Genomic DNA, 24,379 nt, shown 5'->3' on the forward strand with positions numbered 1-24,379 from the left:
AGCCCCGTCCCCCTCGCCCTCCAACCCCTCCCCTCCGTCCGCCGTCCCAGCGGCTCCATCATTTTCAAACCCCTGGTCACGAGCCCAGGGCAGGCCCAGCGCCGAACGCGATCTCCGCCTTCCACCACGTACCCCGCGTCCCCGCCGCAGAGCGGAAGGACGCGGCGCCGCGCGCGTCGCGGCGACGGAGCCACATGGCCCCTCCCCTCCCCTAGTGTCTCTCGGCCGCCGGCGTCGCCCGCTCAGAGGGGCCGGAAGGACCGGCGCCCGGCCTTGCCCGGTTCTGGGTGGACCGGGAGGATGGGCGCGGCCGGCTAGGCGCGGCGCTGGGCGGAGCTCCGGCGGGGCTCCAGCAAGCGGGGCGGGGCACGGCCGGCGTGCCGGGCTTCTTCCCTTTCCTCCGGCGGCGCCAGCGGCCGCAGCACTTCCGGGTCGGCGCGGAGGCGGGGCGGAGGAGCCGCGGCGGCTGTTATTGTTCGAGTGTGCTCGGCCGGGCGCTGTCTCCCTCGGCTCGGTCGTTGTCAGTTTGTCCAGCTTCCCCTCGGCCCCTCACTCCCGGCGGCTTACGGCGGCGGCGGCGGCGGCGGGCGGGGCCTGGCTTTTCGAGGCCGAGTGGCGCCGGGGTGAGGGGCGCAGAGGAGGAGGAGCTGCAGCAGGAGGAGGAGCCGTGTGCCCTGGCACCGAGCGGCCGCGGCCATGGCGTACGCCTATCTCTTCAAGTACATCATCATCGGCGACACAGGTGAGGCCTGGGGCGCGGCGGCCGACCGGGCGGGAGGCGGCGGCCCGGGGGCCGGGGCCGAGGGGCAAACGGCGTCGGGCGGCGGCGCAGCCTCGGGCGCCGCCGGGCGCCTCCCCGCCACTCCATTTCCGCAGTGCTGGAGCTGGTGACGTGGGCACTGCGAGCGGCCGCGGCCTGGCCCGTCACCCCCGCCCCGGCCCAGGCCGGGCCTGCAACCGGGGGCCGCGGCAGCCGTTTCACCGCCCGGTCTGGGGAGTAGATGACAGGGGAGCTGGCCTGGCTCTGAGGGTTGCACGCCCTGCCCGGAGCCTCTCACCTTGGGCCTCGCCGCCGCCCCCGAGAAAGGAAAAGGGGGGCCCAGGGAGAGCAGAAGGGGATGGAAGGAGGGTCTTGGCTTCCCTGACACATCCCACCTTCTCCTACCCGTTTACATCTGCCACAGCCTGGGCAAAGCGCTCCCCGGCGTGAGAGAGCTAGCTGAGAAGGAGACATTTAAAAAAAAGATATATGTGTGTGTGTGTATATGTATTTTTATCATTGAACTGCCAAGTCAGAATAAGTAACATCCCATTACTTGACGCCTGGGGAATGCTTTTCGAAGTCATTAAAACACGGAAGAGTTCTGTCTCTGTCGACTTTTGCCACGTGTAAACTGGCGTTATTTGATAGTAATGCAAGGCCGTTCAGTGCTCTCGGGTGCGTGTGCGTGTTAGGGATACTGGCTTTTTTTCCGATACAGGAAATCCAGGCCCACAAATGCCAGTTAATCAGGTGACCTAATGTCCATTTGAAGCAGAAGGACATACAACTATTTTTCACTTAAAATGACATCCCAGTGTATTTTGCAGACAAAGTAGTCAAACTCATTGAAAATATACTTTTTAATAATTTATGGGTTTTTTGGCATTACTGTGAATCTAATAATAAAACTAAGACGTGTTCAGGTGTTAGAACTATTAATATACCAGAGTCTGATTTCACTGATGACTCTTGCACAACTTTGGACCCTTTGCACAACTTTGGAACCGTAAGCGGCAGCTTGTGGTTGTACTAGTGATATGTCAGGTTGAATAAGTAATACAAGAGGTATGTTGATTGCTGCCTAAAAGAAAGATTTTCTTCTGTAAATAGTGCTTCAGCAATGTCTTTTGGCGTCCCCGTCGAAACTTGATGGTTCTTTATGCAGAATCCTGGATAAAGCAATGTTTTGCACATGTTCAGTAGCAAATTGATACACTTTTTAAAATGCTGAAGGAAGTGGGGTTTCGAAGCCTACTGGTACATTTTAATTTAGCTTGTACCAGTGAGATTGGAAGAGGAAATTCCCAATAACTATAATACGAGTGGGTTTGGGAAGTGGAAGGGATGATCATGGACATCAGCAGTAGTGACCGTTGAAATTGGCCTTTACAGGTCTCTCTCTTTGAGCATACCTACCAAACATCTACTGTGGGTGAAGAGTTGTGCTGGGAGTAGTGGGGCTGCAAATGTTAGCAAGTTGGTGCTGGGTTCTTTGGGAATTTGCCCTCATGCCAAAACAGCGTCCAGGCAGTTCAGAGGGAAGGCATTCATCCTTGCCGTTGCTGCTGTCGCCACCCGGTTCAGGTACACTTGGCAATAGACTGTTCACTGCGCCGCCTTTCTCCCCCTCCAGGAAGAGCAGACAGGGCTCTTAGGGGCCATCCCTCCCTTTCCATTCGTTTGTTTGACCTTCAGGGACCTCCAGGTCTAAGCATGATTTCCCACACTGGTCTTCTTTCCCACTGTTACTAGTCCCTGCCTTCCTCCTGCCGGTGAGGCCCTGTGCTTTTACCTGGTCACTGCTGCTCCTGCACTCTGTTTGGGGTGCCTCTCTGTGCAAATTTGTCTGTCCTCGAAGTTTGACTAGAACCTTGCATAATGATTTTACAGTCAGCGTTTATTAAGTTCTTTTGATGTGTTAGGCATTGCTGGTATCCGAACTGGAAGTGACTCCACCTCCTTATCTGGATGTATCCCCCTTTGTATTAATTCCTGACTGTTTTGTAGATACTTGGGTGGGCATTTGTGTTTGATTACATATCTCTTGCAGGCAGAAAAGGTGTTTTTGCATGGTTTTGTATGCCAGGAAGAGCTTAGTAGAAGGTAGGCCCCAGATACTTAATTACATTATTGAAAGAATAGCCGAAGAGGCCATAATGTTCCTATTAGTATACATTGATAACTTGACAGAATTTTTTAGCCAAGTTCTGCCACTTTCTGTTTATATCAACTTTGACCAGACCCCTTTACCATGTTTTCTTAATTCAAAGTAGACCCACTTAATGTGGCCCCCCACACACAAGAATGATAGTAAATCAGTAGTAGGAAAGCCATCCTAATTTTTTTTTTTTTAACATCATAGTGTGGAAAACATGCATTTTTAAAATGAGGAAAATCACTCCTTTTCCTGATTTTCAGTTTTCCTCCCTATTGAAACAGTCATTATTAGCGTGTCCCCCCATATATTAAGTAAGGACAGATATGAAAACACTGCAAGTGATCATGATACTGCTGAAATGCTCCTTTTCTTACTATAGGGCCAAGTGCAGTTAAAATATAGCTTTAAAATTTTTCATGGGTAATGTCTTATTCCTGAAAAATCATTTAGGAAAATGTGTCATTTAAACCTAGATATAAAGTGGAAATTGGCTTTTAACAAGCCTGGACTAATATCATAAGCAGATAATTATCAAATGCAGAAGGAGAGAAAAATTATAAGAAACCTTTAATTGTTACTTCTAAATTCTGGCATCTGCCTCCCATTTAATCTCATCACTGCCCTCCTTCTCGTTCCCTGCCTCTCATCTTGGTACACAGAAGCACAAACCTAGTTGTGTTCTATCTGAAATACCCTTTCTTCTGGGCTCCACTCCCCAAAACCCCACTCCAGCCAAAGTGAAAGTCAGGTCAGAGTTTTTTATTACCTTAGCGGCTCCTGTTCATTCATTCATTCTTTCAGGGGGATAACAAACCCCACCCTTCCCTAGCTCCCTGTACTAGTTCCCTCCTCTCTTCTTTCTTTCTTTAATCACACCCACAGTTTGGTTTGCCTGTTTTTTGCTTAAAAACTTTTAAGGACAAGTGTTGTATGAGAAGGGATTCCCTTGTAGCTTAGTCATCAAAGACTCTGCCTGCGAAGCAGGAGACCTGGGTTCAGTTCCTGGGTCGGGAAGATCCCCTGGAGAAGGGAATGACAACCTACTCCAGTATTCCTGCCTGGAGAATTCCATGGACAGAGGAGCCTGATGGGTACCGTCAGTGGAGTCGAAATAAACAAGATAAGCCTGAACACACCTTATCCTAATAACATCTGAATGTATTTTTTTATTTGAGATACGATTGAAGTATAACACTGTTTTAGTTTCAGGCACACAGCTGTAATGATTTGGTAAGTAAGTATGTTGTGAAATGATTACCACAATAAGTTTCATTAACATCCATCACCACACATAGCTAGAAAATTGTTTTTTCCTTGTGATGAGACCTTTTAAGATATACTCTCCTAACTTTCAGCTGTTCCATATAGTGTTGATAACTATATTCATCATGGTGTACATTACATCCCCAGGACTTATAGCTAGAAGTTTGTACTTTTTGATCACCTTTACTGCTGCTGCTGCTAAGTCGCTTCAGTTGTGTCCGACTCTGTACGACCCCATAGATGGTAGCCCACCAGGCTCCCCAGTCCCTAGGATTCTCCAGGCAAGAACACTGGAGTGGGTTGCCATTTCCTTCTCCAGTGCAGGAAAGTGAGAAGTGAAAGTGAAGTTGCTCAGTCGTGTCCGACTCTTAGCGACCCCATGGACTGCAGCCCACCAGTTTCCTCCGTCCATGGGATTTTCCAAGCAAGAGTACTAGAGTGGGGTGCCGTTGCTACAGCGTCTTAAATCTATTTGTTTGTTTGGAATGTTTTTGACTTTGTTTTAAAAGTGAGGGTAGGCATTCAGTATCAGATATGTTTAATAGATAAGTGGATGGGCTCTTGGGAGAGGAAGATAATACTTGATTTGCCAGGTGGGCAAAGGGGAGATATCTAATAGATAATTGTAAGTACACGTTTGTAGCTCAGTCATTGATGTTTTTAAAACATAGTGATATTCGTTGTTGTCTGACTCGGTGTCTCCATGGACTGCAGCACTCCAGACCTCCCTGTGATACTGGCAAGTTGAGAACAGAACTGTACCATGGGCCATTTTATTGAAGACTTTGCATGTGACAGAGAAGGAAAGAGTGAGAAGTTTAGAGTTGATTGGAAGATCAAGTTGGCTGGTGTGTGTGTGTGTTTATTCAGATAGGGGAGACTTGAGGTCAAAAGTTTGAAATTACTAGAAAAAGGGCAGGGGCTAAATCCCAGAGGATTCCGGGAAAGAACAGTATTTGATTCTCTGTAGGTTTGGAATTGTAACAGCAGGAAGACGTCTTCCTCTGGGACACTCTAATTTGAGTTTCTTCAGATTCTTATGAGTCACCTGGTATATTGGTTTTTTGGTGTTTTTTTTTTTTTTCTTTTAAGGATTCACTGAGGGCCTAACCCTCAGTGATTTTGAGTCACTTGATCTGAAGTGGAGCTTCATGTTGCAAAACCTAAGGCCAGAAACACTAATCGTTTTATATAATTATATGAGCAAGTTTGTTAGACCGTTTCGGAAAACACACAGTAGGAAAACAAACTGGGAAGTTGGGAGGTAGAAAAATTTCATTAACTTTTTAGAAATTATAAGATATACATGTAAAACAAATTCATAGTATATGTTAACACAGTTTAAAGATTAGAGTTGAATCAAATAACCCATGCGAGAGAAATACAGAGCCTCATCACTTGAGTCTTCACAAGGCTTCCTCTCACCTGAATTCTGTATTAGTCCTTCCTTAGCTTTTCTTCGTAGGCGTCTCACTTAACACATCCCTAAACTATAGTGCCTAGTTCTGCCCATTTTTGGATGTGTTTAGTTTTATTAAATGAGAGGTATGTCCCCGAAACGTATCTTTTAATGTCACCCAGAGTCTACTTGAAGGTTTTGCATTCTTAATGTTATTTACTGTCCTTCAGGAGTTTTGACTCCCCTTTCCCTTTCCTTTCCACAGTGAATTTGCTGCCTGCTTCCCCTAATACTTATATGGCTCCTGAGACTTCCTTTTGAGCCACAGAGGCCGAGGGTTTCTCATCCGTTTGTCCGTTTCTTTCCTGGTGGACCTGCCTCCTTGTCTCCAGTCATGCCCCACTCTTCTGTCTAGTGCTCGTGTCCTTTCTGTCCCCACTCCATTGCTGCTCCCACTCCAACGTGAAATTAATTTCCTCCTTTATCTCTCCCCCTGCTCCTCCTCCCCCATGTTATCTCGACAGCTCTCCTCTTAGCCTGTCGTTTTGCTGTTTGACTTGAGCAGATCCTAATTTTGCCAGCTCAGCTATTTTTCCCTCTCACTCTGGCCCAGCTGTGCTTGCTCCATTTTGTTATTCTGTGCTCATCCTCAGTCTGGGAGGCTGTGTCCTTTGCCACAAAAGATACAACCACGTACTGACTGCCCCCGTCCCTCTTTCTGACTTTTCGTTTTCTGTGACACTTCCCCATTTGTTTTTATCAGTCACGTTCACTTGCAGGTTTTAAAAGACTCCACATTTCTAGCTGTTATTCCTCTCTTGTAAGTAAAGGACACCCAGCAAAGAGATGCAGAGTCCCCTCTGCTGTCATACACTCACAGTCACCCTTTTTAATGCCTGCTGCTGCTAAGTCGCTTCAGTCGTGTCCCACTCTGTGCGGCCCCATAGACGGCAGCCTACCAGGCTCCCCTGTCCCTGGGATTCTCCAGGCAAGAGCACTGGAGTGGGTTGCCATTTCCTTCTTCAATGCATGAAAGTGAAAAGTGAAAGTGAAGTCGCTCAGTCCTGTCCAACTCTTCGAGACCCCATGGACTGCAGCCCACCAGGCTCCTCTGTCCATGGGGTTTTCCAGGCAAGAGTACTGAAGTGGGGTGCCATTGCCTTCTCCTTTAATGCCTGCAGTGTTCCTCAACTCAGACAACTTGGGTCTCACCCTTGGAGATGCTGTTTTCATGGCTCTGCAGCGAGTCCTGGACGTCTGTGTTTTTTGAAACCATCCTTTGCAGTGGTGTGTGGCGCGCCTGTCCTTGCCAGTGCTGAGCCTCTCTGCCTGACTTTTTCTAAAATTAATTCCTTCCTACTGTCAGGTGTTCTGCTTTCTGGGGTTTCAAGTAATTGCTAAGGCATATCCGGGTCAATCCCTGGGTTGGGAAGATCCCCTGGAGAAGGGGATGGAACCCACTCTGGTATTCTTACCTGGAGCATGGACAGAGGAGCCTGGTGGGCTACAACAGTCTGTGGGGTCACAGAAAGTCAGACATGACTCAGTGACTAACACTACCACCACTGAGGCATATCCTGGGTGAATTTATACAGAAATCTCCATCACATTAGTTTTTGGCACTCGGTCTACCTAGTGGATTCTTAGGAGGAATTCTCTACACTTTTTGGTAGTTCATGCGCAGTATCGAAAGCTTTTAATCCTTTAACTGCTTTGTGTGAAGTAACTATTTCTTCTCTCCCACAAGCTCTTCTACTTTTCATAGCTATGATGTACCACTAAGTTTCTCTAGTTCATTCTTGAGTGTTGCCATTCTCAGGGTAGCTGACTGTTACTGTGTTTCTGGTCCAATCTTTGGGAATAAAGAAGAAAATGAATGTTGATGGATGATGAGTGAAGTTTCTTGAAGGCACAGAGCTAGTGCCTCAAAACACGATGAATGTGCGCTAGGCAGCCTCTGCTGCTTAGGCTGCACACATTGACCAGTTTATTTCTCCTTTCAAAAAGGATTTAAGGGGACTTACATAAGTGCCCTTTCTCCAGTTTTAAATGCAAGTAAGAGAGAGTGTATTAGTTTATGTTGCTAACATAACAAACCACCATATTCTTAGCAGCTCCAGCAATGCAAATCTTAGAGTTCTGAAGTTCTGCATAAGTTCATGTATGTGGCAGTACACGTTAGAAGTCTGATGTGTGTCTCACTGCGCTACCATCAAGTTCTTGGCAGGTTGGGTTCCCTTCTGGAGGGTCCGTGCTCATTCAGGTTGTTGGTGGAATTGTTCCGTGCTGAGGTCTCGATTTTCTTGCTGGTGTCATTAGTTCCTGGCTTCCTGAGTCTACCCACCTAGTCACGTGATTTGGCCCAGGGCCCCCTTCCTTCATCTTCAAAGCAACAGTGGGTCAGGTCCTTCTGTGCCATGTGTTTCTGACTCTTCTTGAGTCATCCAGTCTCTCATTGAAGCCTGGAAAGGTTTTCTGCTTTTAAAGACTTAATATAATTGGATTGGGTTTACCTGGATAATAGAGGATAATCTCCTCATCTTGAGGTCTGTGATCTTAATCACATCTGTATGGGCGCCTTGCCTTGTAGGGTAGCATACCCATAGGTTCTGGGGATTGATTAGAGTGTGTGTATCTTGAAGCGGGGGAGTGGGGGGTTTTATCCTCCCTACTACAGCAGGCTGAGGAGAAGCAGTAGGTAGAAACAAATTTAAGAAATAGCATTAATATCCATGCTGTGTACACTTTTTTGAAGTGGACACTGTATTTAGCACCACTGCAGAAGGAGACGAGGATGTCAGAGGATGGGATGGTTGGACAGCATCACCGATGCAGTAGACATGAACTTGGGCAAACTATGGGAGGTGTGAGGGACAGGGAGGCCTGGCGTGCTGCAGTCCATTGGGTCACAGAATCGGACACAACTGGGGGTCTAAAGTGAACTGCACTGCAGAGAACTCTCTCTCACCTACTTACTTATAGTAATCATCAGTTTTTAAAAGTATGTGTACTCATATACTTAGTCCTTAATTGAGTCTTGAAAGACATTTTCTTCTGGTTCTCTTAAAAAGAATACAGTATGGTGAAAAATGTAAATATACCAGTAGTATATTTGAACATGAGCTTCCCAGGTTGCACTAGGGTTAAAGAACTGCCTCCCAATGCAAGAGACATAAGAGATGCTGGATGGATCCTTGGGTTGGGAAGATCCCCTGGAGGAGGGCATGGAACCCACCCCAGTATTCTTACCTGGAGAATCCCCATGAACACAGGAGCCTGGCGGGCTACCGTCGTAGTATCTCACAGAGTCAGACACAACTGAAGTGACTCAGCATGCACACTCGCTTGTTTGAACATATGGGGCCTTTTCTAGGGGTACAACTCATTGAATCTGAACAATTATATCCATGAGGAAGGCTCTACTTTACAGTGAAGAAAGGTGGACTGATTGTCATATCACACAGCTAGTTAAGTGACCAAGCTGGAATTTGAGCCCATATCTTTCTGACTCCAAAGGCCGTGCTCTCTCTCCCATGCCATACACCTCTCTTAATTCCCACATATTCCATATCATACCTCTTGTGTTGGCTTATCAGCTGCTTGGTCTGTTGTGTTGATGTGGAAGTACACAGTCCCTCAGTTCACTTTTATACTAAAACAGAAACTACCTCCACTCTGCAAAACTGAGCAGAAATATTCTATCAATAAAACAAGGATAGTCTGTTTACTGCTCCTCAGCAGCTCTGTGAGCTTGGGCAGCCTCTTCAGTCTCTGAATCTCAGTGTCTTCATCTATAAAATGAAATGAATAAATGAGATTTTGTGTGTGACCCTGACTAAATAAATGGTTAATAGTTCATCTTCATTTTTTATCTTTTTTTGTCATTTTTATACTTCTTTGAATGTCTTCAAGAATTTCCCCATATGCATTTGAAAAACCAAACTTGACCAATGCTATATAGTGTTTGAATAATGCTGTTCATAGCAAAAATCATTTCTTTCACCCTCCGTGTGAACTAATATGTTCACATAATAGTTAATATGTTGACTTTTTCCACTTCCTTGCATAGCTTGCTCATTTGTGGCCAGCTGATAACTTGAAACAGTCTGGCATCTTTGACTCTCATTTCTCCAGAGTGGTTATCTGGCAACTCTCATCTTTGTTTCAGCCCTACTATGTCACTTTTTTTAAAGTCTATTTTTTGTATAGTCCAGTACTCTTATTTTTTTAAAAAAATTCAGTCTGAGAGGTTGTCTTTTACCAGGAGAATGTAATCATTAGTGAATTTGAATTTTTTCCTGCCATCTGGCACCAGCCTAGTTCAGCCACGAGCAGGGGTCACGGCCTAGGTCCCAGGTTGCCCCTTTGCTGTGGAGGCACACTTGTCCCACACAGGAAACAGTATGGTAGGCAGATCTCCCAGGCTTGTGTAGTGTCCTTGTAGGACAATCTGGGTAGAGGATACCTGCCCACAACTTATTTGTGCAAATGAACAATTCATTTAAATTCCTGAGTTTTCTCTTTGTAAAACGTGGGTAGTGCTACTGGCTTAGTGCACTCTGTAGAGTTGTCCACCAGTGTTCTAAGTTTTGGGGTTTTTTCCTCTAACTTTGTAGCTGTCTTTGAGACTCAAGTGTCAGTAGTTTGTTTCCCTTCATTTATTTACAGTTGATGAAACCAATGTAAGTGGTGCATCTATGTCTGCTCTGCAGCCTCTGGCATTACTGACATTGATGGGTAGCTCCCCTTAACATTTGTCCACCTTTAGCAGTAACTACTCGGAGCAGGCAACGGCACCCCACTCCAGCACTCTTGCCTGGACAATCCCATGGACGGAGGAGCCTGGTGGGCTGCAGTCCGTGGGGTCACTGAGAGTCGGACACGACTGAGCGACTTCACTTTCACTTTTCACTTTCATGCATTGGAGAAGGGAATGGCAACCTACTCCAGTGTTCTTGCCTGGAGAATCCCAGGGACGGCAGAGCCTGGTGGGCTGCCATCTATGGGGTTGCACAGAGTTGGACACGACTGAAGCGACTTGGCAGCAGCAGCAGTAACTACTATGCATCTAGGAGGCAAATAATACATTATTCTAAGTCCTCTTGGGTATTTTAGCTTAGACTGCACTCTTAAAAATTTCTTAAGAGCCTGCTGTTTGTGATTAGAAAAATATCTGGATTGGCATGGTGGCTCCTGCTTACTCTTTGCTTTGGTAAAGTTCAGGCATCTTTAGCTTCAGTTTTCTCATCTAGAAAATGTCAGTAGTGCTGTCTAAGTTACCTACCTCACAGGATTTTTGTTAGCTTGAAATAAACCTTGTACACAGATGCTTTGGAGCTGCAGGGTGCTTTATTAATGGTAGTATTTTAGAGATAATTTTTCTTATATGTTGAGTATCCTAAAATTAAGTTGTGTGTTTGAGGGAGAGTCTTGCCTATGGAAAAAGGTATTCACTATGCTGACTTTACGGAGAAGGCAATGGCAACCCACTCCAGTACTCTTGCCTGGGAAATCCCATGGATGGAAGAGCCTAGTAGGCTGTAATCCATGGGGTGGCGAAGAGTCGGACATGACTGAGCAACTTCTCTTTCACTTTTCACTTTCATGCACTGGAGAAGGAAATGGCAACCCACTCCATTATTCTTGCCTGGAGAATCCCAGGGACGGGAGCCTGGTGGGCCACCGTCTATGGGGTCACACAGAGTCAGACACAACTGATGTGACTTAGCAGCATGTTGACTTTAAACTATAATTACTTGAGTTGAAAGAAGCAAAACAACATGTTAACCTGCAAAGTGGCAGTTCTTTGATCTTGAAATTCTCTCTGGACTCTATAAAAGAAAGTCTTTTCCAAACTTGGATGAGAAAAATATTGGGTAGGAGGTGCTCTTTTTCACTGGTCTCCAGAAAAGAGGTTGTAAGACGGAGAGTTGTTTCCTATACTTACTCATGGTGCCTTGAGGTTCCTTGACAAGGTTCCTCTTAATTTTGAACCCCTTTGGAAAGAGGCAATTCTATAGATCTGCAGGAATCTTCAGTATAAATGAATCTGTTGATCAAAAGTTATCTTCTCTGTTTGGCCCAAGTATTGTTGGTTCAGTTTTAACCGTTTCAAAGGGCAAAGTAAAAGTACATTTGTCCACAATCACTTATGTTAAAAGCTTTAGTTGATACAGATATTAATAAATAGGGAAATTAGTTACTAGGTTATAAACTGAAGCAGTAGTCGTTGTTTGCCTGGTGAAATAATTGACCAATCCTTTAAGAAAAATATTTGTTACACTTTTCCAGGATGACCTTTGGTATGGGGTGAAGAATTTCTTCTGGTTTTGCAGCTAAGTGGATTTTTAACTGGTTGAATAACTATCCTTAAGTACTGTCCATGTAGTCCACCTGGAAAGTGAATGCTGCTATATTCAATCCTAGATTTTTACATTTTATATTGGCAACAACTTGGATAAACTCCACTTTGGTTGAAAGAGCTAATGTGTAGATTACACCAGACAGAATCCAGAATGGCTGACTAAATTTAGCAAAGTGGAGTTTAATAAAAATGAAGTGAAAGCCCTATACACTTTTTTCTTAAAAAAAAAAAAAATATATATATATATATATAAAAGAGGGAGGTAGCTGGTTAAATAGCAACACATGTCTAAAAACTTAGAAGTTTTACATAACTAAGTCCAGTAGGAGTCCACAAAGGAAGAAGTGTGACTCAGGAAAAGTGTAATGTACAAACAAGGCAGGTAGTACTTGTGCTCAGTCAGGAGTCAACTGCAGTTCAGTTATGGAAGCTTGTTTCAGAGGGACATCTGCTTATTGGAATCTGTGCTCAGAGACCAGTCAGGGTGGTACAAAGGTGTGTCAACCATATTTCCCAACATATTTAGGAAAGGAAGAATAACTGAAACATTTTAACAAAAAAAGACTTAAAGGAGAATATAACAATGACCTCAAATACTTAGGTAACTGTCATATTAAAAAGGGGCTTCAACTTACCCTTTGTGGCTTTTTGCAGACAGAATCAGGACTACAAGTAGACGACTCGCTGTGAAATGGAAAGAGTGTTAAGTGGTGAGTAGGTCGGTTACTGGGGCTGTTCAGGCAGAGGTTTGATTGACACATTAGGGCTTGGAAGATGAAATTTATGCAACCAGTAGGGGATTGGATTCGAATATTTTTTTTTTCTTTTTAAAGAAAGTTAAGGTATTATGTGGGCATTCCCGGTGCTGGAGTTAAGAAAAATGACCAGGACTGCCCTACCCTAAGAGGGAGACAAGTTTGCCACCATGACAAGATGGTATAATAGAGACTTGTCTATGCAGGGTACTGAAGGAGCATGGAGAAGACTCATTCATTCTACCTGGAGTGAACAGCTCATGACATTCAGATTTTCAGTAAACATTTATTGAGGACCCACTGTATGCTGAGAACTGTGCTGTAGCTTTCATACATTTCTTGCAGTAATCTTAGATAGCTCTTGACCCCATTTTACAAATGATAGATCAAATGGGACACAGACGCTTTGAGAACTTCTCTACCTGATAATCCTGTAGAATCAGTTTGTGCTTTTGCCTCTGTTTATGTATTTGTTGTGTATGGAGAACAGAGAATGGAACTTAGCTCCTCAGTCTTCTATTTTGCCAAGAAGGTGGGATGGACTTTATACCAGGAATGTTCTGCAGAGTGTGGTCCCATGGAGCTTTTTGTTGGAATTTGTGGAGGCTCAGAAATACAGGAATCTTGGGACCACACTGTGAAGAGCATTGTGTGGTATAAAGAGTTGGTTTCATATGCTCTGGGTACAGCTTCATAAAAGAAGCTTTATTCTCCATCTCTGAATGGGATAACTAACTCTTCACTCAGACTTCTGACAGGAGTTATTGAGGCCTTTCCACCATTTAACCTTTTTTCTTTCTTGATTTCCCCCACCCCCCACCTCACCCCCCATCCATTTTGGCTTACAGTTTCCTTTCTTGGAGAGTTTACCCAAGAAATGGAAAAATCATATTGGATTTGAATGTGAATCTGTGAATGTTGAGCCTTAGCCATAAAGTAAGTCTTGTTAAAAGTACTACTGATTAGTTATTCCTTAGTGGCTTTTAGGAGTTAAAAAAGGAAATCAAAATCTTCAGTTTCACAACGCATTATTTTACTTTCAGGCTTCTAATTTTCTTAGCAGGCCAGTATTTAATGTGACTATTTATGGTCATACTAGACGTTGTGCTAGTTATTTAAATGCCACATCACACTGGAGGTTGTTGGATGGGGCTAGTGAAAGTATTGCTTATATAGTATATGATGCTAAAATAGATCCTTTGAAAAACTCAGATTTTTTTTTTTATAAAAACCATGAATGTTTATGGTGAAAAATGAAAATTTAAATACTCCACCATTTTACATAGAATAGTAATGATTTGTGTATCCTTCTAAGAATTTTATGTGCATCTTTAAACATGTCTGTGTGTGTGTTTGTGTGTGTGTGTCCACCCGTCCCAGTCCCACCAGCATGATTATATAAATTGTGCTGTTCTTCACCTTTTTTTTGCTTAAGGGTAAATCTTGGGTGTCTTAACATATCACGAATGAATCTATCTCATTCTTTTTAAAAACCTGCATAGCTGAATCATTATTACCTCAGTCAGTCCTCAGTTTTCTTAGTCCTGGTGTGTGCTAGCAGGCAGCAGAAACCTGGTGTGGTCAGCTTAAGCAGAGCAGCATTTTATTGGAAAGATAGGATGCTCCATAGAATTGATAGGAAGGCAGTATAATCAAGCTTGAAAATGGCACAACCAGGGAAGGCAGGACACAGCCAGACTCCTGCTGTGAGTACAGCCTGCTGAAGCAGATGCTGGTGCACGCCAGTCACCCGGCACCTGCTCTGTAGCCACTGTGGAGTCTTCCTTTCTGGTTCCTGATATTGACCCATTCCTTCAAGATTCCAAACTCTGAACAGGCTCATCTGATTGGCTCAGCCGAGGTCAAATGTGACCACAATGGAAGGTCATAAATCATCTTCCATTAAGAATAGGAATTTAGAAAGAATATTAGTATTTAATTGTGAATTTAAGTATTCATGTATCAATACTTCAATTCAACAGGCTAGCCTCAACGTTGTCTGTGTTGACTGATACCAAGTCTGCAGGGATTTAAGGAGCTTGATTTAGGTACTGTTATCATGTACTTCTTATTAACCTAGCACTGCAAGAAATGGATCATTCTGCTTACAGTCTTTGATTATGATACTCATTTACATCATTACATACTACTTAGACATCATGTGCAGTAAACTTACTGTATGGTGATTATATTGTACGTTTACATCGATACCTTCTTTCTTTCATAGCATCATGAGAAAGTATCCTCTTCAAGCTCCTTCATTGAAATTTATTTGTGAGATCTTTACTTTATGAAACAGTCAGGAAAATGGTCAGGTTAAAATACGTTGACACACCTGATCTGTTACTTTTTAAAAACCTTCCTTTGTTAAATTTCTGCTCTGTCAGAGTCTTTAAGCTTATAGAATATTTCCTTTCTTTATCTTACTATTGATGCTAATACATGGTGAGTGAGATAGCTTCTTTTTAGAGGAGGTATTATTTGCAAGTAGTAATATGTATCGGAGAAGAACAAACTCAGGAGGTTGGGTGGTACAGTGGAAAAATATGACTTATTTTGAGTTTCAATTTTGCTTCTTACTATGCTTTAACTTGAGGCATGTCATTTAAGCCTCTGTTCCTTCATCTTTAAAATAAGATTATCAGGAATTCCCTGGCAGTCCATGATTAGGACTCAGCACTTTCACTGCCGTGGCCTGGTTTCAATCCCTTGTTGGGGAACTAAGATCCCACAAGCTGTGTGGTGTGGCCAAAAAAAAAAAAAAAATGAGATTATCATTCCTACTTTACTGATGTCATAGGCTTACTGTTATGGTCAAATAAGATTGTGTGTGAGGAGAGAGCTTGTTTTCACCTTGAAAATCTCAAAAGTCATGCATATATTTTACATAAGACAAGAGTGTGTTAGCTTGAACTCAATTATAGAAGTCCATTGCTGCAGTAAAAACTACTTGTTCATATTGAAGTGGGTCCTTTGGGAATTAGGCAGGTATCAGGTAGTCTCACTATTCTAAGCTTAGTGATTGCCAGAGATTCTAAATGGAAACCAGGATAACCCTGTTTTGAACTTAACCTGTATCGAGGTACAGCTGCATATCTTCGCTATTTTTTGTTACTTATCTGTTATACCAAGCAGGTAATGGTGTCATATTAGTTGTAGCTGGAAAACTAAAGAGGATTGGACACTGAGACCAGCATTTTAGTCGACTGTAGCTAGGCCCGTGATTCTCAGACTTCAGGGCACATCAGGATCACCTGAAGAGCTTGGTGAAACACTGATTTAAGGACTCCACCCCAGAGTTTCTGACTCATTAAGTTTGGGGTGGAGCTGATAATTTGCATTCTAAAAGCTTCCAGATACTGCTGATGTTGCTGTTCTGGAGAAGCACACTTTAGAGAATCAGCGCTTTAGTGAAGGCATGTAATTCATCATCTAGGCTGATCCCTAATTCATCAGGACACCAGGGGTAACTAAGCCTGTCCCTGGGAAACCAGGATACAGTGTCATCCTCATTTTACCTATTTGAAAAATCTTTACAAAGAGGGTTATGCAATAGAATTGTCACCTAGTAGATGACTCATGGTACCCAAGGTTGGTTCGTTGGTTGGTTGGTTGGTTGGTTGGTTGGTTGGTTGGTTGGTTGGTTGGTTGGCTGGCTGGCTGGCTGGCTGGCTGGCTGGCTGGCTGTTTGGCTGGTTGGGTGGTTGGGTGAGTGGGTGGTTGGGTGGTTGGTTTATGTAAAATTCCCAACTGTGATGATTTAGTCTTGTTTTTTCCTTGATCCCTGTCCTTGTAAATATTCATTAAAAGAGAACAGAAGTGTTCTAGATTCTTTAGCTGATTCGTTTGCTGTGAATCCTAGCATAAATGTTGTGGATGGGCTCTTTCCCTGGGTGTGCGATTGGATGAGATGCTGGAGAATAATTTCCAAATTTGTGTCTTATCAGCACAATAAGAGGTACATCTTACATTGCAGCCCAGGGTTTAAATATGTGTGTAAGTGCATATGTGTGTGTGTGTGTGTATGGCAATAGCTTGCATATAGCACTTGTCCTATCTTTATTGAGTCCCTGCAGTCTAGTATTTGTTATTTTGTTCTAGTTCATTTTTTAAATGCTAGTTGTAATCCAGTAAATTGATTTCACTGGTTACAACCTACTATTTAGAGAACATTGCACAGAGGGCCCCTTTGCTTCCAATGTACTGTGACTTTCTAAGATTCTGAGAGGTATACTTCAGTTTCCTTCATTCTGATTCTTCTCACTCTAAGCCGTTTTCCACCATTAAAACAAACTAGTTCGAGAAAATCCCAAGAGTGAGAGGAGAAAAAGGAAAGGGATGCTATTTTTAACCACATTTCTGCTATGTTACTTGCTATTAAATTTAATATTCTGTCATTTATTCTTTATGTAAATTAGCTAGTGCTCCATTTTATTTTTTAAATTTTAAAAAGTTATAAATTGCACCTAGCTTTGTTTTCATGAAAATATTGCACAAGCTAGGTCTTTCTTAAGAATATCTAAACTCAGCTTATATTAAAAAACCCTCAGCTTCACCAAGTTAAATTTTTCTTCTGATGAAGGTTGTATTAATCATACTAATTCTAAGAGTCCGTAGGAGATGGAAATTACAAACAGAAGTTTGAACAGGGGAAGTCTGGTGTAAAGAACCACTGACTTTAATGTGGGGTTAGAGTAATGGGGAAGTGGACTAAGAATTCTTAAGAATACAGAACAGCAGGTGGAGGGCCCATCCACTGTCCCTAAGACAGAGGCAGAGTGTGGGAGGAAGGAACACTCCGTGGAGACCTCACGTTTTCAGAGGGAAATTACACTTAAATCAGGGGCGGATAGTGTCAGAGACACAGTTCTTAATGTCACGTGGTCATGATTTCATTCTCCAACATCATTTTTCTACCTGAAAAAGCCACTGTTGGGAATAAAAATTTTTTTGAGAAATTGACTTCTTAAAATGTAGGCTTGTCATTATATAGAAAATGCGAGTATGTCACTGTTTGATCTTTTCAGCGCGCATTCAGTACATAAATTCTGCATTCACTGAGCATCTATTAATTCTAAGCCAGGCCACAGAGCAGAGTGGTTTTCTAAATGCAGAATGTTATTGCTCCTAAGGGAAGCAGGTAGATGTGTGAATTGATAATAGAAGTATGATACAAGAGGTGCTTAATGAAGTGTGTAGAGAGCACTGTGGCCGCAGTGTGCAATGAAGTGTTAGTTTGAATTTGTGCCAGGAAAGGGAAGGAAGCATAGATGTGTTTGTTACCTTTATTCTTTACATGCCACTTCTTTTATTCCTTGCAGTAGCTTTCTGAGTAAAGTGAATGTATGATTACCGTGATATGATAAGCAAACAAGGCCTTGAGACCTGAAACAACTTTTTCTACCATTGTCACATATGGGATCCAAATATAGTCCAGTGTTTGTTTCTCTCTTAAATCGGTGGTGTACATTGAAATACAGGAGGCTGCAATGGTAAAAGTTTACCAAATGTAAAGCACATTTCTGAGAAGAATTTCAAAAGTGAATTAGATGTGTTCCTGTCCTTAGGGGTTGCTGGACTGGCAGTGCTGATAGAGTCCATCAGAGCTCTGGAGATGGAGAAGGCTTAGCCATTTCATAGAAGGGTCCAGAGTGTCTTCCTCCCTGCCCTCTTAGCCTTCACTGAGAGGTTTCTCAAATAAATGCTCTGTCTTCCCTGTTGCCTCTTCCCTTATTTTAATATTTCTGGTGTTTGAGTCTCTCTGTTTTTTACTGACCACAGTAGGAATCATTGGAGACAGAGTCAACAAGACCGAGAGACCAACGAGTCCCAAGGAGAGGGAGGAAGGAAAAGTTGCTCCTCACGAGTGCATTTTTATAGGGTTTCTTGCACTAAAGCATTCTAAGAAACTTGTCTCAGAGCTCAAAACAAGAAAAACCTATTCCCTCACAGTTCTGGAGGCCAGCAGTCCAAAATCTAGGGGTGGGCAGGGCTGTGCTCCCTCTGAAGGCGCCAAGGAAAATCCTTGCTGCTCTTCCAGCTTCTGGTGGCTCCAGGGGCTCCTGGGTTTGTGGCAGCGCAAGTCCAGTCTCCTCCTTTGTCTTCAGAAGTTAGGTCACATTCAGAAGTTCCAGGAGTTGGGACTTAGACATGTCTCTTTAACCCACTCCAGTCAGCACCAGATCAGTATCTAATAGCAGTAAATGAGAGGATTGCTGTCTCAGATGTGAGGGGGATGATGTGTGGGAAACCAGCAGCATGAAAACAGCTCTGACGTCATTTTATTTAAAAGATAATTATAGATTGTGAATATTTTCTTCAGTTGTAGAAACTAGATATTTAAAAATGTGAACTCAGGGTCAGATCAGTTTGGTTGGAGATTTTGCTCCTCAACTGTATTCATCTTGAAGAATCCTCTACTGTTTTCATTAAAAATTTTGAATATGCAATGGCACCCCACTCCAGTACTCTTGCCTGGAAAATCCCATGGATAGAGGAGCCTGGTAGGCTGCAGTCCATGGGGTCGCTAAGAGTCGGACACGACTGAGCGACTTGACTTTCACTTTTCACTTTCATGCATTGGAGAAGGAAATGGCAACCCACTCCAGTATTCTTGCCTAGAGAATCCCAGGGATGGGGGAGCCTGGTGGGCTGCCATCTATGGTGTCGCACAGAGTCGGACACGACTGAAGCAACTTAGCAGCAGCAGCAGAATATGAAAAACTCAAAATTTTGGAATTTGAACCTTATGATATTCCTTTGAAGTAGAAATGCTGTGTTTTTCTTTTTCCCATTTTACAAATGTGGAAATGGAGCTTAGTGTCTATAATGAATTTTGTCTGAGGTTACAAGTTATGAAATAATACAGATGAACCCTAGTGTCACAACTATAAAGCTTATGTTCTTTTTGATGTATCTTGCTGAGTTTATTAATTTTCTATTTAAAAGAGCAGACCTCATTGTTTTGTCATGTTTCATGGGTTTCTTGGTTTGGAATGTGAACATGAAGAATAAAATTTTCTCTTTGCAAAATAAGCCACAAATATTTACACCAGATTGCCACCTCTCTGCATAGTCTGTGTTTGAGGTCTGTCAGTTCTTTGGTGTGACTTTAAAACATAGAGTTCTTCAATGCATTACTTTTAGTCATGAAGACAGGTCATTCGTTTGTAGAACATCTGGTTCATTCTGCTTTGGGGGACCCAACATCGTAGATGACAGTGTGTAGCTATGATTTCAGGATAAAAGTTGGATGAAACTTTGGATCTTTGCTTCCCCCACATATTTTAAATTAAACTGTCTTATGATTTTTAAAATGGATCATTCATCAATTTTTAAAAATTATCTTGAAGTTGGTAGGAGTTGATTTAGGACTAGAAAAATAAACTTCAGTAGAATACCTAGCATTTTTACCAATCCTCCTTGTGGAGAAGGCTCCATTGCCTAAAAACATCACTGGTGGTTTATTAATTAGATTCTTGGGTCTAACCAAAGACTGAATCAGAATCTCTGGGGTGAGGCTTTAGGAATCTACATTTTTAATGAGTGTTACTTGTAATTGTTTGGCATTGATGTGGTAATCAGGTAGTCATTTCTCACAACACTGAGGCCTACTGAGGACAGTGTATTGGACCCTGAGTAAAGGAAAAAGGTCGGAGAAGACAATGGCAACCCTCTCCAGTACTCTTGCCTGGAAAGTCCCATGGACGGGAGGAGCCTGGTAGGCTGCGGTCCATGAAGTTGCTAAGTCGGACATGACTGAGTGACTTCACTTTCTTTTTTCACTTTCATTTATTGGAGAAGGTAATGACAACCCACTCCAGCGCTCTTGCGTGGAGAATCCCAGGGACGGGGGAGCCTGGTGGGCTGCTGTCTATGGGTTCGCACAGAGTTGGACACGACTGAAGCGACTTAGCAGCAGCAAAGGAAGAAGGTAAGGTAACTTCACAGTAGAAACTCTAACAGCTGTTAAGTGCAGCAATTTCTATTAAAGAGTGGTTGAGTAGCTAAAGCAGTTTTTAGAAAGAAGAACAAATTTGGAGGCACCATGCTCCCTGAGTTCAAGCTATATTAGAAAGCTATTGTACTCAAAACAGTATGGTATTAGTATCGGCATAGACATAGATGGATGGTACAGAATAAAGAACCCAGAGGTAAACCCATACCTATGTGGTAAATTAATTTGACAAAGGAGCCCAGAATATACAGTGGGGAAAGGACAGTCTTCATTAAATGATGTTGGGAAGACTGGACAGCCACGTACCAAAGAATGAAACTTACACCATACGAAACTGAGGGTGGACTTAATAATTATACCTTACCAAATGCCTTCACAGCAGCACCCAGTAATTGGAAGGCCTAGTCAAGTTGATGCATCAGAAAGATCATCACAGTGTTTTAATTTTTATTCAAGTATATTGTGCTTATAGAAAAAGGCACATGTCCTAAATATATAGCTCAGAGAAGGTTTGTAAACTGGACACAGGTAACTCTTACTGTACAGGGGCCCTCTTACATTTATTTCATCTGATTCTTGCAACAATGCACCAAAGAAAGTATAGGAATTTCCCCAATTTTATAGATAGAATTTTGAGGCTCAGAAGGTCAATTTCCTTGCCCCATGTTACAGCTAGTAAGTGACAGAGCTACGATTCTAACCAGGATTTTGAGGCATAAAGGAAATACTGTGGAAACCCAAGGAACTAATCCCCATATTAGTTCTGCATGGGAATTGATAGCATCTTTGGAATAGGAATGCTTTAGTGAAGAAAGCATTGGAATCGCTAAGCATGAGTTTAGAGTTGCCAAGGAGTGACAAGTTCCTTGGTAAGAGATGCCAGAGAAAGAATGTGGTGTCATTTCAGAGGACAGAAGGTGATGTGTTGTGCTTAACCACAGGCTCTCTAGACTGTGGTGTGATAATATGGTCTGTTGGGATAACAATTTCTCAAATAACATTGTTTACTGTTTTGGAGGGCTTAAATTTTATATATGTGCATTTTAGCAAAAATTTTCAGAGGTTTATACAAATAGATTTGAGGCAAATGTTGAAGGCAGAAAGACTATGTCTTATTGAGAGCCAGAACTGGAGCACTGAGGATTAAGAGGGGAAAGCATGGAATTCAAGGTATTTCTGAAGAAACTGATGAGATTGGTGAGCCATTAGCTGTAGGTAGAAAAGGAATTTAAGAGATTTTCTTGTTGATGTGATCCATTGGGAACCAACTCCAGAGATAAATACTAAAGGTGACTCTTGAGTTGTTGGAAGAATGGTAGGCAGGAACATGAAACAGAATGGATTAGGTTTTACAAGTTTGCATTCCCAACCTGAAAGAGTTAAAGTGGACATGTTCAGAAGGCAGTTGGATATAATGAGAATGAAATTAATTAAGATGGTGGCTAGAGAGATGCGTTTGGTAATCACTAATTTATAGATGTATGTTGGGGCTATAGGACTAGGTTAGTTCTGTCAGCTGAAGAGAAAAGATAACCAAAGATAAAATGGTGGTGAAACCTCCAGTGTTTAAGAAAAGGAGCAGTTGTCACAGAATTAAGGGACCAAGGAGATGATTACAGCCTGAAAAAGCCAGAAGTGGTCATTTTTAAGGAGATTGTAGGTAGATAAATTTTACAGAAATATTTTATGGCACAAATAGATTATGTTTCTCGGTCAAATAAATTGAGGACTGAGAAAAAGCCTAGCTAATTCAATTTGGCAATTTGGAAAAGTGTTCGTGATTGTGAGCCAGAACCCCCAAGTATTTTATCCAGAATTAAAATAGTATAAGTCAACATATATTGAATAAGATAAGCTATCTGGAAACTTAACTGATCCTGACAAATGATCAATAGGTGGGTTACTAAGGAGACCTGGGAAACACCATAGTGGCACTTGGATATATTCTCTGCTTTGAAAGATACTTTGATTACCTGAAGAAAGAATGTGGTGTCTTGAAAGTGAGGTCAGTACTTGGCCAAAGTAAGTGGTATTGCTATTACCAGAGCAATCCATACTCTGTTGTGAGATAAAGGTTCTTGTATCACTAGAGTAATTACCAGACTGTGAGATGATTCTTGAGGTCTCTCAGTAATAAAATCTATGATTTCTAATTATAACTTTTTTCTCTACCATATGGGGAAATTTTGAATGCTAAAAATAGAAATGAAGAGAAAAGAAGAATCTTAAGTGCATATTGCTAAGTGAAAGAAGCCAATCTGGAAAAGCTACATACGGTAGTATGATTCCAGCCATGTGACAGAGAGAGGCAGGACTGCGGAGCAGGAAGAAGATGAGTGGTGAGGGGGCAGGACTGATAGACCAGTGGGGATGTTTAGGGCAGTGAAAGTTGTGTGTGACACTGTAACTGGATACATGATACATTTGTCAGAATCCATAGGATGGAGAACACCGAGAATGAACCCAGATGTGAAGTGCGGACTTTGGGCGACGGTATGTCAAGGCAGGTTCATCAGTTGTGACAGATGTCACAGCTCTGGTGCAGGAGGCTGGTAGTGAAGGGGGCTGTGCTCCCGTGGGGAGGGAGGCTATGGGATCTTGCTGTACTTCCCGCTTAGTTTCGCTATGAACCTAAAACTGCTCCCAAAAATAAAGTCTCTTTTTAAAAGCACAACGGAAGAGTCATATCTCAGTTGCTCACCTATTTTGTACTTTAACACTTAATAATTTTCCTTTCTCTCCTAGACCTGCAAGGCTGTTGAAAGGGTATTAGAAATCTAATGGGTTTGTGCCTTTTGTAATGTAAAAGAGAAATTGTGACTACAAGAGAAAAAAAGTCAAATGATTTGAAATTCCAAGTTATTTTCAGTTAACTAGAATCTTAAAACATTCAAAAAACTTTGAGCAAATAAAATACTTCCTAAAACACAGCCATATAGAGGACTTCTCTGGTGGTCCAGCGGTTAAGAATCCGTGCATCCACCGCAAGGGGAACTGAGATCTCATATGCTGCCCTTTAAAACATTTTTTAAAAGAAACAAAAGTTAAAAAAAACAACAACACACTACACACACACACACACACACACACACACAGAACTTATATAACTTACACACACACAATTTATCTTTGATTTGTTAGTGTTCATTTTGACACTTGACACTAGGGCCAGTCATTCAGCAAAATTATTGAGTGACTTCTCTCTGCCTTAAGACAGGTAGCAAGTGACAAGGTATTCATTGTCCTTCTCTCATTGAGCGAATAACCTAGAAGACATTGAACCGTTCAGTTTGTGTCACTTAAGAAAGACCTTCTTCAGCCCTTCAGTCTAAATGAAGTCGTTTCTGTTACTCTTCTTCATAGTACTTTATTTTCTTCTTTCAGATGGCAGTTACTATAATTATTTTAAGTTACGGTTCATACAGATTATTTGGGCATTTGTTCTGCTTAATTTCGCTCCCTCTGCTAGGCTGTAAGGAAGCAAGCGCATCAGTTTTCCACGTGCATAGTTAGCATTCAGCAGAGACTTTGAATAGTGAACGGATGAATGAATGGTGACTGCCTTTGTGTTTCATAAGTGCATGATGCTACCAAGTAAGCAGATTTGGTCTCCTGTAAGGTTATGGGCCTGAAAATGAGTAGGAAGTGGTGTGAATATTCAGTTCTCAGAGGGCAAGTGGGATATATATAGAAATTATGCCTTTAATTTGAAAATTGGGA

General features: G+C 42.5%; 1 protein-coding gene across 3 annotated transcripts in view; it reads left to right on the forward strand.

Annotated features, from left to right (window-relative positions):
- The first annotated feature begins 280 nt into the window (after nt 1-280).
- Nucleotides 281-24,379, forward strand: part of RAB2A (RAB2A, member RAS oncogene family) — a 68,387-nt gene continuing 44,288 nt past the window's right edge. Inside the window, exons 1-2 of one of the 3 annotated variants that reach the window (XM_040261276.1) lie at nt 435-742; nt 12,602-12,657. In XM_040261276.1, the coding sequence (XP_040117210.1) occupies nt 12,639-12,657 (19 nt within the window). In that variant the 5' untranslated portion in view covers nt 435-742; nt 12,602-12,638. Of the gene's footprint in view, nt 743-1,053; nt 1,298-12,601; nt 12,658-24,379 lie in introns of those variants that run through there. The other 2 variants (XM_040261275.1, XM_040261277.1) reach the window with 2 other exon arrangements.

This window comes from Oryx dammah, unplaced genomic scaffold (genome assembly GCF_014754425.2).
Source record: "Oryx dammah isolate SB20612 unplaced genomic scaffold, SCBI_Odam_1.1 HiC_scaffold_19, whole genome shotgun sequence".
NCBI lineage: Eukaryota > Metazoa > Chordata > Mammalia > Artiodactyla > Bovidae > Oryx > Oryx dammah.